Here is a 16,515-nt window from a genome sequence, read left to right as displayed (position 1 = left end):
TTTTCTTTAATCTGGTAATGCAATGATTTATATTAATAGATTTTCTAATGTAACCCATACCTGAATTTTGAGGATAAGCCCAACTTTGTCATGATTTTTTTTTTTTTTCCTGACCGGTAAGGAGATCGCAACCCTCGGCACAGTGTGGTCTGCACCACACTCAGCCAGTGAGCACACTGGCCATCCCTATATAGTATCCAAACCCACGGCCTCAGCGCTACCAGTGCCACACTCTCCCGAGTGAGCCATGGGGCCGGCCCATGATTTTTAATACATTTCTAGATTCAGTTTGCTAATATTTTAGAAGATATTTTTTGCATCTATGTTCTTAAGAAAGATTGGTCTGAGAGTTCTGGTAGCAAGATGGCAGACTAGAGGTGCCCAGCACACAGTCCTCCCACATAAAAAGGCCAGAACAAAGAATGGACAGCTAAGTATGGGGCACAGGATTGATGGGAGAGCGTGGGAGGGCAGCAGGAATCTGGTGAAGACCTTGTGGAACACAAAAACCCAGGAAGATGGTATAGAGAGGAGGAAGAGGCATGTGACTTCAGCTGCCATGTCTCCGACACCAAAATTGGTGCAGGAGGAATTCTCCCTTGAAGTGAAAAGAATCTGCTCAGCCATGAACACTTCTCAGTGGTAGTCCTCTTCTTGCTTGTGCCCCAGCCCATCCCCACCACTGCCACGGTAGCCAGTGCCATTGTCTAGTCCCAGAGCCATAGCCCTTCTCCCTGCATGACTTCATTCCACCTGCAGTACAGCCACCAGCACCCCCCAGCACATGGCTTCTTCCACCTACCTGCAGCCACTGGCTACACATGGTATTGTCTGGCCCCAGAGTATTGCAGCTGCAACTGGTGTCTCTCTGCTCTGAAGTTGGTGCAGCTCCCCACCACAGCTATCACTGCTGCCACTGTTGATATCCAGCCCGGATGCCACCAGCTCCACCTCATCCAGATATAGGTGTTCCTGTGTTTTGCCAGACAGGAGGAAAGATGAAAGAGCAAGGACCCACTGAATGCCCCAATTCCTAGGCCATGAAGGCACTCACAGACAACTCCAACTTTGACTATGGCTGAAGTAGCCACATGGAGACTACACTACTGAATCTACCCAGAATCAAAACTACAACACCCCACCCAATGATCAATATAAAACTTATCTACAAGGGGGAGTCTTTCTCCTCAAAAGCCACTCCAGAGTAATAGAAGAAGCAACTGCTCCACCACATGACCAGACATCAACACAGGGATACTAGAAATATGAAAAAATAAGAAAATATGACACCACCAAAATAAAACAATAACTCTCAAATACCAGACTCCAAACAGCAAGAAACCTTTGAAATGTCTGAAAAAGGATTCTGAGCAATAATCTTAAGGAAACTCAGTGAGATAATAGAAAACTCAGATGACATGATGAAATGAGAAAAACAATCCAGGACATGAAAGAAGAAATTTACAAAGAGATAAATACATTAAAAAAGAATGTAGCAGAACTCCTAGAACAGGACTCATTCAAGAAATAAAAACTACAACCAAGAGCTTAAGCAGCAGGCTAGAACAAGTGGAAGAAAGAATTTCCAGCCTCACAGACAGTCTTTTTGAAATAAACCAAGAGGACAAAAAGGAAAAAAAAGAATTTTTTTTAAAATGAGGAAAATCTGTGAGAGCTATCAGACCACCTTAAGCACACAAACATCCAAATCATAGTTGTTCCAGAAGGAAAGGAGACAGGAAAAGTCATTGAAAACCTATTCAGCAAAATAACAGCAGAAATCTTCCCAGGTATTGGAAGAGATATAGACTTCCAGAACCAAGAGGCTCAAAGATCCCCAAACAGATTCAATCCCAAATTGTCCACTTTGAGACACACTGTAGTCAAACTCAAAAGTCAAAGACAAAGAGAGAATCCTAAAAACAGCAAGAGAAAAGCATCAAGTCAACTATAAGGGAGTTTCCATCAGACTAACAGCAGACTTCTCAGCAGAAACCTTACAGGCAAGAAGAGAATGGGATGATATATTCAAAGTACTAAAAGAAAAAAAAAATGCCAGCCAAGAATACTATACCCAGCAAGGCTATTCTTCAGAATTGAAGGAGAAATAGTGTATCTCTGAGACAAACAAAAACTGTGGGAGTTCACCACTAGATGAGCAGCCTTACAAGAAATATTCAAGGGAGTCCTGCATCTGAAATCCAAAAAACAATGATCACCACCATGAATATATGACAAAGAGCAAATCCCACTGGTACTGTACATACACAAACAAGGAGAGAAACAAGCTATATCTTACCAACTCAAAAGACCAATGAACACCAAAGACAAAAAATAAAAGAGAAAGAAAGGAACAAAAGATATTTAAAACAACCATATGAAAATCAATTAAATGCCAGGAGTAAGACAATACCTTTCAATAACAACCCTAAATGTAAATGGGTTGAACTCCCCACTCAAGAGTCACAGACTGGCAGAATGGATTAAAAAACTAGACCCAACTATATCCTGCCTACAGGAAACACACCTCACCAGTAAAGAGTCACACAGACTTATAGTGTAGGGATGGAAAAAGATATACCATGCAAATGGGAACCAATGATGAGCAGGAGTAGCTATTTTTATATCAGATAAAATAGACCTTTAACCAAAAACTATAGAAAAAAGACAAAGAAGGGCATTATATAATGATAAAGGGATCTATCCAGCAAGAAGACATACAATCATAAATATATATTTACCCAACAATGAGGCACCCAGTAATAAAACAAACACTATTAGACATAAAGACAGCAATAAGCCCCAATACAATAAGAGCTGGGGACCTGAACACCCTTCTCTCAACATTGGAAAGATCATCTAGGCAACAAATCAACAGAGAAATACAGAATTTAAACTACGTGTTAGACCAATTGGACTTGGCAGACATCTACAGAACGTTTCATCCAAAAACTACAGAATATACATTCTTCTCATCAGCACATGGAACATTCTCCAAGATAGACCACGTGTTAGGTCACAAATCAAGTCTCAATAAATTTTTTAAATTTTTAAATTAATTTCAATTGTCTTTTCAGACCACAATGGTTTAAAACTAGAAATCAATAACAAGTGAAACTTGGAAACCATACAAATACATGGAAATTAAACAACATGCTCCTGAAGAAACAAAATAAGAAATCAAAAAATTTCTTCAAACTAATGATAATAAAGACACATCATACCAAAACTGTGGGATACTACAAAAGCAGTACTAAGAGGGAATTTTATTACAATAAGTGCTTAAACAAAAAGAACAGAAAGACTTCAAATAAACAACCTAACATTACCTCAAAAAACTAGAAAAACAAGAACAATCCAATCACAAAATTAGTAGACAAAAAGAAATAACTAGAATAAGAGCAGGACTAAATGAAATAGAGACCAAAAATACAATACAAAAGATCAATGAAACAAAAAGTTGTGTCTTTTTGAAAAGATAAACAAAATAGACAAATGATTAGCCAGACTAACTAAAAAAAGAGAGAGGTCCCAAATAACAAAAAGTGGAAATGAAAAGGAGGCATCACAACTGATACCACAGAAATACAAATATCAATAGAGACTATTATAAACAACTATATGCCAATAAAATTGAAACCCTGGATGAAATGGATAAATTTTCAGACACTTACAAATTACCAAGACTGAACCAAGAAGAAATAGAAGACCTGAACAGACCAATAACAAGAAATGAGATTGAAGCTGTAATCAGCAGTCTTCCCACAAAGAAAAGCCCAAAACTGGATGGCTTCACTGCTGAATTCTACCAAACCTTTAAAGAGGAATTAATACCAATTTTTTTTTCAAACTATTACAGAAAATTGAAACAGAGGCCATTCTCCCTAACTCGTTCTACCAGGCAAGCATCACCCTGCTACCAAAATGGAACAAGGAAAAAAAAAAAGAAAGAAAGAAAGAAAACTACAGGCCAATTTCCTTGATGAACAGATGCAAAAATCCTCAACAAAATTTTGGCAAATAGAATACAGCAGCACATCAAAAAGATTATATACACCATGATCAAGTGGGATTCATCCCAGGGATGCAAAGATGGTTAACATACACAAATCAATAAATGTGATACACCACATCAACAAAACCAAGGACAAAAACCACATGATCATCTCGGTAGATGCAGAAAAAGCATTTGACAGAATTCAACATCCCTTCATGATAAAGACTCTCAGCAAATTAGGAATACAAGAAAAATATGTCAACACAATAAAATCCATCTATGATAAACCCACCACCAATATCCTATTTAAGAATAGGAACAACATAAAGTTAGAAGTACTTGCCAGAGCAATCAGGCAAGAGAAAGAAATAAAAGGCATCCAAATTGGAAAAGATGAAGTCAAACTGTCCCTGTTTTCCAGATGACATGATCCTATACAGAGAAAAACCTAAAGACCCCACTGAGAAGTTCTTAGAGCTGATAAACGAAGTCAGTAAAGTTGCCATATACAAGATCTATATACAAAAATCAGTACTGCTTTTATACTCCAACAGCAAACTAGCAGAAAAAGAAATCAAGAAAGCAAGCCCATTTACAATAACTACCAAACAAAAAAAATTCCTAGAAATCAATTTAACCATGGAGGTGAAAGAGCTGTACAATGAGAACTACAAATCACTGTTGAAAGAAATTAAAGACAACACCAAAAGATGGAAAGACATTCCATGTTCATGGATTGGAAGAATTAATGTAATGTCCATACTACCCAAAGTGATCTGCAGATTCAATTTATTCCCCATCAAAATACCAGTGACTTTCTTAACAGAAATAGAAAAAATAATCCTAACATTTATATGCAACAACAAAAAGCCAGAGGCATTACACTGCCTAACTTCAAATTATACTACAAAGCTATAGTAATCAAAACAGCATGGTACTGTCATAAAAACAGACATACAGACCAATGGAACAGAATAGAGAACCCAGAAAACAATTTACATACTTACAGCCAACTGATCTTTGACAAAGGCACCAAGAACATACATTGGGGAAAGGACAGCCTCTTCAAAAATGGTGCTGGGAAAACTGGATATCCACATGTAGAAGAATGAAATTAGACCTGACCTCTTGCTGTGTGCCAAAATCAACTCAAAATGGATTAAAGACTTAAATATAAGACCTGAAACTGTAAAACTCCTAGAAGAAAACATAAGGTAAACACTTCAGAAAGTAGGACTGGGCAAAGATTTTATGAATAGGACCCCAAAAGAACAGGCAACAAAAGAAAAAATAAACAAATGGGATTATATGACACTAAAAAGCTTCTGTACATCAAAGGATACAATCAACAGAATGAAAAGACAACCTACAGAATGGGAGAAAATATTTGCAAACTGTATATCTGACAAGGGATTAATATCCAGAGTATACAAGGAACTCAAACAATTTAACAGTAAACAAACACATAATCTGATTAGAAAATGGGCATAGGAGCTGAGTAGACATTTCTCAAAGGAAGACATGCAAATGGACAACAGGTGCATGAAAAAATGCTCACAAAGAGCTCTCAGTGTCTCACAATGGTCCTGTGATGCCCAGCCCTCTGAGCTTAGTGTCCAGTTCACAGATGAGGAAGTTGAGGCCCAGAGAGAGGAAATGGTTTATTTGATGATCCATATAGAGAGGTGGCAAAACCAGGACTAGGTCTTCTGTGTCCAGCATTCTAGAGCAGACTCATGGGCACACCAAATGCACAACTGCCCACCAACAGATGGACAGACAGTCCCACAGGCACATTGCACAGCCTGGGGTAGGGGGAGGGAGGAGAGAGGCAGAGCAGCCAGGTGGTGACAGCTGTTTTTTTCTCCCTAGATGAAATTCACAACCCAGGTAACTAGAGTAGAAGTCCTCAGCTCATGTTGTTTTCTCTCCAGGCAGGGTGCCCACTGCCTCAACAGGGGCCAGAGAGCCCGCCCTCTTCCACAGCTGTAACCTTGGCTTGGCCCAGTGGGTATGGGGAGAGGGGGAAGCAGGAACAAAGGTGCCCTTCCTACCTGGAGAATGGTAGGAGAGTGTGACTGAAAGCTAGGTCCTCCTACAGCCTTCTGAAGTTGAGGGAGACAGAAAGGGGGAGACCTGAGCCTAGGGTGACCAACTGTTTAGGTTTTTCTGGGTTTTGGGGATCCAAGGCTTTCCATTTTAAAACATGGAAAGTCACACCTGGGATGAGTTGGTCACCTAAGTCTTCCACAGCTCCCAGACTGAGAAAATGAGACTCACCCCGCAGTAAGTAGAGGATACTATGGACTGAGGAAAGAAGAGTCAGGGATGGGAGAGACACAGTGGTTGGCATCCTGCAGTGTAGCCTTGGCAGCCCTGCTCCTCACTTGTATATGGGTCCTTCCCACCCAAGTCAGATCCACTGGAGTCAACCCCCTCTTTTCCAACAAAGATTCCCAGAGACCACCTCCTACTCCCAGCTCCTCTTCCCGCCTGTGAGAGCTCAGTGCCCCAACAGGCCCTACCTTCACCCCATCCCAGGCTCTCTCAAGACTAAAGCTCAGGCACAGCCCAGGTGATGGGGCCATCCTCCCAAGTCCTCAAAGCCCTCTGTTCCCAGTAAAGATAGGAGAAACCTGAACTAAATGGATTTCTCACTTCCTTGTAAAGGAAGAAGAGGTAAGAGAGCTGAGTGATGTTTAGTACAAAGTGCACAAGACAGAGTCATGCAGGCATATACTATCTGTGTGCTGCCAGGTAGTGTATAACCTCTGAGGACCTCAGTTTCCTTATCCTATAAATGGGGATATTGTACCCATCTTGCGGGATTGTATTAGAGATCAAATGAGCAGCTGCTCAAGAGATGTTTGCTGCTGAGGTTGTTGGACTCAGGAGGAGATGCCTGTCCTGGATCCAGATCTCACACAGGTTTCCCTCTTTCTTTAGGTCTTCTCCTCAAGCCAGGTACCAGCTGACACCCAGTCCCCAATGTTGCCTCCAAGGAGTGGCAAGATGGGAGGTGGTTGAGGAAAGGGATGCTAGAGCAGGGGGAGGGGAAGAGAATGGAATGGCTGGAACTTGAGGTAAGTAAGAAGACAACCTTGGATGGGAAAAAGGTCCTAAATGCTAGAAACTTAGGAGTTCTCAGAGGTGGCTCAGGGGAGGGTGTATCTGTTATCCCCAGGCCTCTGGAGTCCCTAAATACAGGGAGGTAGGTGTGTGGCAGTGAAGATATTCTGCCTTGGGCCCAGCCCCAAGCCAGTTCTCCCTGTGCCCTGGTCGCGCTATCCATTAACAATGGAAGGTCCCAGCTCCTTCTTCATCCTGGCCTATGCAAACGCCCAGGGATCTGGTCCCTTTCTCCTTCCAGGCCCTGACTGGGGCAGACAGCACCATTAAGTTCTTCCTCTCTGAGTCTTTCCTGGGTCAGCACTTTGATGTTACAGAGCTGGAGGGCGGTGACCCTGAGCCGGGAGATCTCTTCCTGTTTAGGCTATTGTCCCCCAAGGGATGCTGGTGCGGGGCCCACGTAGGCGAATACCGTGGCCAGGGAGAGATCATCCACTTCGAGGGTGAGCACTCACAGCCTGCAGCTGAACCACAAGCCCACGTCTGCAAAGAGAGGCTGCCGAAACAAGCCCGCTCCACCAGTGCGCTGGCCACATGGGAATAGAGTGCTGCGGTCCTGGGCTGGGGGTGTGGGTCTCTGAAGATGGGAGCTTGGGCAGCCAGAGTATGGGGCTCAGGGTCTCCGGGACCCGGGAATGAGGGTGCGGGATCACCAGGAACAGGATCTAAGCTTGGCTCAGATCTGCACCGGCCGACGATTCCCTACAGGCAAGAATCCCGGCGACGTTTCTGGGCTCCTGGGAAGGCGTTGTATCCAAACAGGGACAGCGCCGGCTGCTGCGCTCCAGCTCCCTATGGTACGTGCTGCGTAGACATCGTGGCGTTGACCACTAAGGGCTGAAGTGCCTCGTGCGCAAAGCCATGGACCCGAACCCGCCTCCCTATCACCTCACGCGCAGCAACTGCGTGCACTTTGTACTGCAGCTGCTCGGTCTTGACCCCCTGCAAGTAGACGGAAGCACCAGCAGCTCGGTAAGCAGACCTAGCTACCCACGCAGGACCCCACCCAGCCTCCGGAGATGGCAAGCAATAGCGCCTAACCAACGCGCTCCTGCAAAATTCCGGCCCACCCTGGGCAGGGCACGTTCCTCCAAACTCAAGATCTGCTTTACTCGGGCAGGCCCAAGGCACACAAAACCAAAAAGGCCCGCCCACCTGTTGAGGTTCCACCCCTCTGAAATCTTTTTGGTCCCACTAGGAAAAAGGGAACACCTCAGCTCCCAACTCACAAATCCCGGCCATATCTATTTACTCAAGCCTACCAACCTCCAAACCCAGTGCCCCTTACCCCCATCCTCATTTCCTTTCTCATTCCCATTCCCCCATAGAACCTTCCTACTGAGCCAAGCTCCACATTTCTGGGCCCTACCCATTTTCACCTAGACCCACAAATTCTGGCCATGGAAACTTCGGGATCCTAGTCTACAGATCAAGACTGAACCCTTATGAGCTCTTCCACTCCCAAGCCCAGCCAAGAGACCCCAGCCACATAACCTGAAGCCCTAAAATCGGGCCCAACTAGATCTCACCCCTTTCCCTCTGATCTAAGTCGTCCTTCCTTGGGCGTTGGGGTACATTGGGCCTTGAAAGCTGAACTGGAGACCTCACATGACCCAGGACTCCTGGTGGTTGCACCAGACCCTAACCCAGCCTTTTCCCTTTTCTTTCCTTCCTAGGTGTCGGTGGATGTGGACGTGGACGTGACCATAGACTAGGCGTGACCGTGGGCCCTCTTGGGTGGACATGGAGACTTCAGAAAGGATCATTAAACTTTTTTCCAAAGCTTAATTAGGGATTCTCCGTCCTCTCTATCCTGTCCCCCACCTTTCTGCCCGTAGCTGTTCTTTGATGCTCCACTTCCTTAAATTCCACCACCTCCAGGAAGCCTCTCGCCTGAGAAACCAAGACGCCAGCAGAGGGATCCAGATTTTGTAGGAAAGGGGAGCGGGAAAGGACGCTTCTCCTTAGATCTCTGAGGCCGGTCTTCCGAGGCGGTTCCTCCTGCCCCCTTCCCCCAGGACATCAACCTGCGGGCACAGCCTTCCTTTCAGTCTCTTTCCCTCCACTGTATGGACGAGCATCCGCGCTTGTGTCCGGGGTGAGCCCTTAGAGGTGGTCGGGGTGGGGGTGGGGGTGGGTGTTCCGCATCCCTCAGAAGGCTGTCCCATCGCCAGTTCAGCAGCCGCACCCACTTCCACACCTGGAGGTGCGTCCAGTCCCTTTAAAAGGCAGGATCCGTCCAGAGAGGAGCGGGTATTTCCGAGGGATTGGGGCGGGGCCAGACCCTGCTGCACCTCCCCTGCCGCCCCTCGCGGACAGCCCTCCGCTCCCGAGGCACCTGTGCCTTTAAGAAGCCCCGCGCGCGGCCCTGATTGATAAACCCGCGCGCAGCCTCCGCCGCCGCGGATTGCTGCCTCAGTAGAGCCGGGGCCGCGCCGCCGACCTCGCCTGCCCGGCCTGTGTTCCCTTCCTCGGCCCCAGCCCGACCCGGCCGCGCAGCCTCCTCCCCAGCGAAGCCCTCTCCCCGGCCGCTCCATGTCGGCCGCCCCCGCCTACAGCGAAGACAAGGGCGGCTCCGCTGGCCCCGGGGAGCCCGAGTACGGCCACGACCCGGCGAGCGGCGGCATCTTCTCCTCCGACTACAAGCGGTGAGGGAAGGCCCCTGGGGGCTCGGTGGATGCGCGCGGGCACCATGGACAGCGCCCAGGCCCGCCTGCCGCGGCCCAGCGCACGCCCCGCCCCGGCTCCGCAGGCCGGAAGCCCGCCACGGCCCAGCGCACGCCCACGCCGGCCCGCACCCAGCCCCGAGGGGCCGACCTGGAACCCGGGAGGGGTGGGGTTGGAGGCTCGGGGAGTAGGGTCACCCGGCTTGGTTTTCGAGAGGACCAACCCTCCAGTCCCAGGTGTTTCTCCTCTTTGCAGCGCTGGACTACAGGTTCCCCGCCTTTTTCGTGCTAGGCGGGTTGGCTCCAAACAAAAAAAAAAGGTGGGGGAGGGGTCTGGGTCAGCGAACTTGAGTTTGAGCCTGCGGCCTCTCCAGGAAGGCGGGCTCTGGATGTAGAAGCAGAAACTCCCAGGCCTGGCCCCTCTTACAAATTAATTTCCTCTGGTTTTGGTCCCCCTGTATCATCTGGACCTCACACTCCTGCTTCCCACATTGCCCCTACAGTTCAAGCCTACCTTAATTTCCCCCTGCCTTTGATTCGATTCTTCATTCCTTCAATTGTTTATTCGTAAATTCTGCAACAAGCGTTTTTTAAAGGCCTATTGTGTTGAGTCCTGTGCTAGTCATCGAATACACCTGTGAACATGAACTGTCCTTCTCGAGTTGCTCTAGAGGGGAGCACTGATAAAGAGACGGTCAGCGACAATTCAGTGTAGTGGGAACAGTGGGAGGGGAGAGAGGACCTAGTCCCTGGCACCGGAGAGAAGGCAGAGGGAGAGTGGAGGATGTTCCAGGCGGAGGAAAGAGCTTGCACGAAGGTTGAGAGATGGAGAGACAGGCCACGGGTGTTTTGGTATTTTTTTTTTTGAAGATAACCGGTAAGGGGATCTTAACCCTTGACTTGGTGTTGTCAGCACCACATTCTCCCAAGTGAGCGACGGGCCGGTCCAGGCCACAGGTTTTCCAGCTGCAAGTACAGTGTGGCAGAATCACCGTGCGAGCTCCTGCAGTGACCAGAAATGAGCATGGGGAAATGCCAAGGGAGGGGGGTGGGGAAGGCTACTGAAGAGTTCTAAGCAGGTGATATCATCAGATATGTATTTTAGCAGGATTGCAGGTGAGCTGGACTGAGAAAGAGACAAAGGAGGGGGTGATGAAATTGACAGGCAGGGCATGCTGGTGGCCTAGACTTGGGCAGGGGCAGAAGATTTGAGGTTTATTGAGTAGGTAGAAGCCATAGACCTGATGATTAATTGGATATGGGAGTGAGGATAATAGGGAGGGGCTTGGAGAAGATAAGGATGACACTCAGATTACACTGTCCTGCAGCCGGATAGATTGGTGGTGCTATTCAGTAATTGGAGATAAAGATGTTACAAGCAAATTTGTGGAAAATGGTGTTGAGCCCAGTTTTGGACATGTTGAGATTGTAAACTCTGAGGCACATTCAAGTCTAATAGGTAGCTGTATATTAAGATTTGGATTCCAGGAGAGAGGTTAGGGAATTGTTAACATATATATGTTTATTAAGGCCACAGAAGGAAGTGCAGATAACCCAGGTAGAGTGACTAAAATGAGTTCAGACGGGGCACAAGTCTGAACCTGAAGATACCAACGTTAGGGGTGGCCAGGGGGGAAAGTGCTTCAAGGTACCTGAGAAGAAGTGAACCAAAAGGCAGGAAGAAAATAAAATGTGATTTCAAGAAGGAGGGAGTGGTCAGTAGTATCAGTGTTAGTTAAGGTCAAGTCAAGCAAAGAAAGAAATTTGTGACCATTTGTTGACAAAGAGACGTCAACTTCTCATTCCACTCTCCACCTCCTGCCCTGGGAGACCAGTTCTGGCTAAGTGAGGAGAAACAGGAAATAGATTGGTTTTTTTCCCAATATTGTATTATGAACAATTTTAAAGATAGAAAAATTGAATAAATAATACAATTCATACATGTATATCATCCACCTTGATTGAACCATCATTGACATTGTGCCATATTTGCTTTATTTAACCACCTATCCATAAATATTTTTGGCTGAACCATGTCAGTTGCAGAGATCATGATCCTTCAGCCTTGAATTCTAAATCAGCATCTATAACCAGATTAAAGTGAATAAAGGAGGTGAATAAATAAAACACTGTGAACAGAAATTTTACTTTCAAGAATTTTCTAAAGGGGAGAGACAGAAAGTTGTTGGAGGAGAACATGGACTCAAGGAGGCTTATTTGTTGTTATTTTTGTTTGCTTATTATTCAGATGGGAAAACCCAGAGCAAGTTTAACTGCTGATGGAAAGGAGACAGTAGTGTGGAAGAAGCTGAAGGAAATGAAAGAGGCGCATACCCCTGAGTGATGGGAGAGGGGAGGCTCACCGATCTGGGTGGGAGGACTACCCTGGGTGCAAGGAGGATCAGCTCTGCCCGGAGGGAGGAGGAGAGGAGAGTATAGATGCAGATGTGTGTGAGTCTGGGGCAATGGGCTGCAGGGATTTTATCTAAAGCCTTTCATTTTCTGTGAGAGGCAGATAGTGATGCTATAAGAGCAAGGGCGAGGCTGTGGGTGGGGACTTGAGGGTCCAAGGGGTTTGAAATACTTACAGTGAATAAAGCTAACGACCACTGGCAGGGCAAGGGCAGTGGAGGGCAGTGGACAAGAGGGCCAAGACTATGAGTGAGAGAGCATCTGGGGTGATAGACCTGGGGGGCATAGACCCAGTAGGGAGGAAGTAGAGATAAGAGAAGTCTGATAGAAAGGAAGAAATCAAGGAACTGGCTCTGGAAAGGCAGGCGAGGTCCAAGAAGCTTGGCGTCAGAGTGAGAAGGGGTATATAAGATTTCTGGGGAGGAGCAGTTCTGTGGAAGCTAGTCCAGTTGTGGCTGTGGGATTGGAGGTAAAGAGGCATCCCTTGCCTGTGTCTGAACCAACTCCCTTGATCCCCTAGATCCCTGCCCTTGAGATTGGAGGCAGGCTTAGTCCCCTGTTGCCACCCTTCTGTTCCTTCTGAGGCCTTGTCTCTGACCACTGAAAAGGAAACCAGAGCCTCCCTCCCTGCCAGTGTCTGGTTACTGAGTTTCGGGGGCAGGGCATCTGGTGACAGTGACAGGCAGCCCCAGCTCCCTGGCCAGCTTAGTCCCATCCTAGAGCAGGACCTGATGCCCAATGCAGCGATTCCTGCAGCTCCCTGGGGCCGTGGTGAGGCCAGGGGTCAGAGGAGCCTGCGGGGCTGATCAAGAGGCTGCCAGCCCTGTGCTGGTCCCTGAAGGTGGGCCCCCGTCCTGGTACCAGGCCCTGCAGCCCGAGGAGCTTCGGTGTCTACAGGCCCCAGAAGAAAACACAACCCCAGAAGCATCCCTGGAAGGACCTTGCCCAGAGGTTGGCCAAGGCCAGAGCCAGAGTCAGCCACTACGGTACAGTGAGACCCCCAGGGAACGCCCTGGAAGGCAGGCAGGAACGCCCAGGAACGCCCTGGAACGTAGGCAGCCAGGAAGGCCAGGGATGGGCAGCTGCCACTCAGCCCAGACTCCTATAAGTCCCACCTCAGGCAGAGAAAGACTGAGCTGGCACTTAAGGTCCAGGCTGGAGAGGAGAGTGGTCAGGGGGCACATTATGGGGTCTGAGTATGAGTAGGGGGAGATGAGGAGCTTAACTCCCTGGAGGCTCTGAGGGGAGAAGGATAGTGAAATATTTGATGGACGAGGTCTCACCTTGACCTTTTCCTCCCCATAGGCCCTGGGTGAAGTGGACTTTGGGCGAGGCTTGGGGACACAATAAAGCACAGACAGTTTGGCCAGCCTCTCCCTAGCTAATGGAATGGAACTTGGGTGGCAAGGGGAGGAAATGAGGGAGGTGTATATCAGGGGAGGTGGGCCTGACTGGCCTCAAATGCCATGTTTGACCCCCTGGCTGGCGCCAGCCACCCCCAGGAGAGTCCCTCAGGACAGGTCAGCCCAGGGGTCAGGTCAGAGTGAGTGCAGTATAAGGGGATCTGACATGGGAGATTAATGTCTCATGGCCTCTCTCCCTTCCTCTGCCTCAGGGCCACATAAACTGGTGGGAGTGAGGATGGGGGACCCAGGGTGGTCTCACCCGAGGAGGCGGCTGCAGTCTTTGTCAGTGTGCATGTGACAATGAGTCTTCCTGTGCTGTCTGCTTTGCACCCAGTGCTCCCTCCCCATCTCAATTCCCCTTCTTCAGGGGCCTGGAATCTATGCACTGGGTTAGGGGTTGAAGTAGTCTGGGGGTTGTGCATTTGACAGAGGCCTATGGCATTTGTGGGTGTGGTGAGGACACCTGGGTGTGAGGAAGTCAGCTTTAGGGAACACCCAGAGTTAATTAAAGGAGACTGGGCAAACTCTGACTACTTCCCACTGAAGCCCAGTGAAGAGTCACCCCAGGACAGCCCCTCAAAAGAGGCCAGAGGATCCCTGAGGCTGGATGTATTTGATCTTGGAAACCTAAATTTACCGTAAAAAAAAAATCTCAAATAGGAGTCCACTGGCCATTTTGGTGAATGAGACTGGAGTGGCCAAGTTTTGTCAAAGTTGTATGTATGTTAGGTGTGACTGTGGCACGTGTGTCTGTGTGGGACGTGTATGTCTGTAAGAGGGCATGGGGGAGTGTGGAGAGGTCTCAGGATGGTATATGTCTGTGGTGATGTCGGGTGTGTTTGTGGGTATGTAGGTGAGCTGTGTGAGTGTCTAGGTGTGGGGGCTTATGTGTGGAGAGTATGTTTATGTGGGTGGTGTTGGGGGGGTGTCTGTGAGTGTGTGTCTGCAGGGTTTTCTTGTGGGTGTGTATGGGTTTGTTTATGGATTGTGTGTCTGGTTGAGGGGATATGGAAGTGTTGGTGGTACATGTGGGTGGTACCAGTATATGGGTGTGTGGGGGGTGAGTTGACCCTGGGGTGTCTGTATGGAGGATCCTGCAGGTGCAGTGGTGCACATTTGTGTGATGGGGAACCTGGTGCCCAGCTCTGTCATTCTTCCTATACCTCAGTGCTGCCCAGGCCTGGCTGAATGGTCTGTACCTCTGTCCACACCCCAGCTGTCTTACACCTAGCCCCCCGAGGAACTGACAGCCTGGTCTGTGTCTGGGAGGGTGACAAGGTGGTTGTCTTCTGGCCCTGGCTTGGCCATGAGAGAGTAGAAAGTTTGGGGAGCATCCCCCCAGGTGGGGGAGTTTTAGATTAACATGACTGGTGCTGCATATCTTTTTCAGCCCTTGCCAGACAGTGAGCAAGGGCCTCTGTGTTCTAGAAGGTGTCATCTTTCTATGTTGCTTTCCATCAAAAATCTCTTTGGGAAAGACATTCTCTCTTTTTGGGAGACAATTTTGTGGACGTCAACTTCACAGTGCCCCATCTGTCCTTTCTCACTTGATCTGTTAGGTGCTCCTGAATTTCTGCAGCCCTGTGACTATGGTGTGAATTATGTCCGGTTCTTCTCTTCCTCTCAGCATTTGTCACTTACTCATTTCTCAGTATAAGCAGCAGTCACATTTGCCTCTTTATGATTATTACCATGCTCTTTCCTCTCCTAATACTGCTACCCCCAATTTCTGATCTTCTGTTGTTTCTAAATATTTCACTTCTGTGAATAACTTTTCACACACTGCTTTTTAATTTCTACCATTGGAAATTCTTCTCAAGGCTGGATTCTTGTGCCTGGGTTATAAAAGGTGGATTGAGTGTCCCCAAACACAGCTGCTCACCATACTTTGTAATGGTCTTGGCAACATATGAGTGCATCAGTTGTCACACCACTCTGTCAGCTGTAATACACACATTTCTTCATGGGTTTATCCACAATTCTCTGTTCACTTCTTGACCACCAGTCCCTCTCAGTATGGTAGAGCAGGTTGTTTATCACACAAGGGCACCTAGCTGAGGAATACCAGCCCACTCTCTACTCTTCGAAAGAGGAGCAACAGCTCAGGGCTGTGTCTACCTATAGGGACAAGCAGATGGCAGATGGGCTTGCTGTAGCCCTTGACAGTGAATGTTGGACACGGATCTTATAAATTTATATCAGTTTTTAAAATCTATTTTGAATATTAAATTTTTATTCACCATATCCCAAATATTTTCCCTTTTGTTGCTGTAATGGGCTGAATTGTGTCCCCCACATTTCTTATGTTGAAGTTCTAACCCCAATACCTCAGAATGTGACCTTCTTTGGATGTATGGTCTTTAAAGAGATGATTAAGTTAAAATGAGGTCTTTGGGGGTTGGGCCCTAATCCAATGTGACTGGTGTCCCTCAAAGAAGAGGAGATTTGGACATAGGCACACACAGAAGGAAGACCATGGGAAGACACAGGGAGAAGACAGTTGTAAGGAACAGAAAAAAACAAAGTGTGTTTTTCCAACACTCACACACACCACTCACCAGATAACATTTCACCTCTGGTCACTAAAATATGTGGGGATTTCTCCCTACCAACAACCAATTCTCTGGCAGACACTAACTGGGTGTCCTATAATTCAATTCAATTTTGACACTATCTACCTAGAGATAGTGTCAGATTCCACAGGTTGAGGGCTGAGCCCCACAAGATTGCGCCCACCCCCACTTCAGATGCCAATTGCAAGTAGTATAGATCATCACCTATATTTCTGACCAACTGGCTATAAATTGGGGGTTCCCATAATTCCCTCCTCGGGTTCAACTATGAGCGGTTCACAGAACTCAGGGAAACTTATGTTTACCCATTTATTATAAAAAGGATATTATAA

At 47.4% G+C, this 16,515-nt stretch overlaps 1 protein-coding gene across 4 annotated transcripts in view; it reads left to right on the top strand.

Annotated features, from left to right (window-relative positions):
- The first annotated feature begins 9,661 nt into the window (after positions 1 to 9,661).
- Positions 9,662 to 16,515, top strand: part of AP3B2 (adaptor related protein complex 3 subunit beta 2) — a 35,357-nt gene continuing 28,503 nt past the window's right edge. For all 4 annotated transcript variants that reach the window (XM_063090525.1, XM_063090524.1, XM_063090523.1 and 1 more), the window contains exon 1: positions 9,662 to 9,774. In XM_063090525.1, the coding sequence (XP_062946595.1) occupies positions 9,662 to 9,774 (113 nt within the window). The remainder of the gene's footprint in view (positions 9,775 to 16,515) is intronic.

This window comes from Cynocephalus volans, chromosome 3, assembly GCF_027409185.1.
Source record: "Cynocephalus volans isolate mCynVol1 chromosome 3, mCynVol1.pri, whole genome shotgun sequence".
In the NCBI taxonomy this organism is placed as follows: domain Eukaryota; kingdom Metazoa; phylum Chordata; class Mammalia; order Dermoptera; family Cynocephalidae; genus Cynocephalus; species Cynocephalus volans.
Note: the sequence above shows the minus strand (reverse complement) of the source record. Positions and strands in the feature narration are given on the sequence as shown.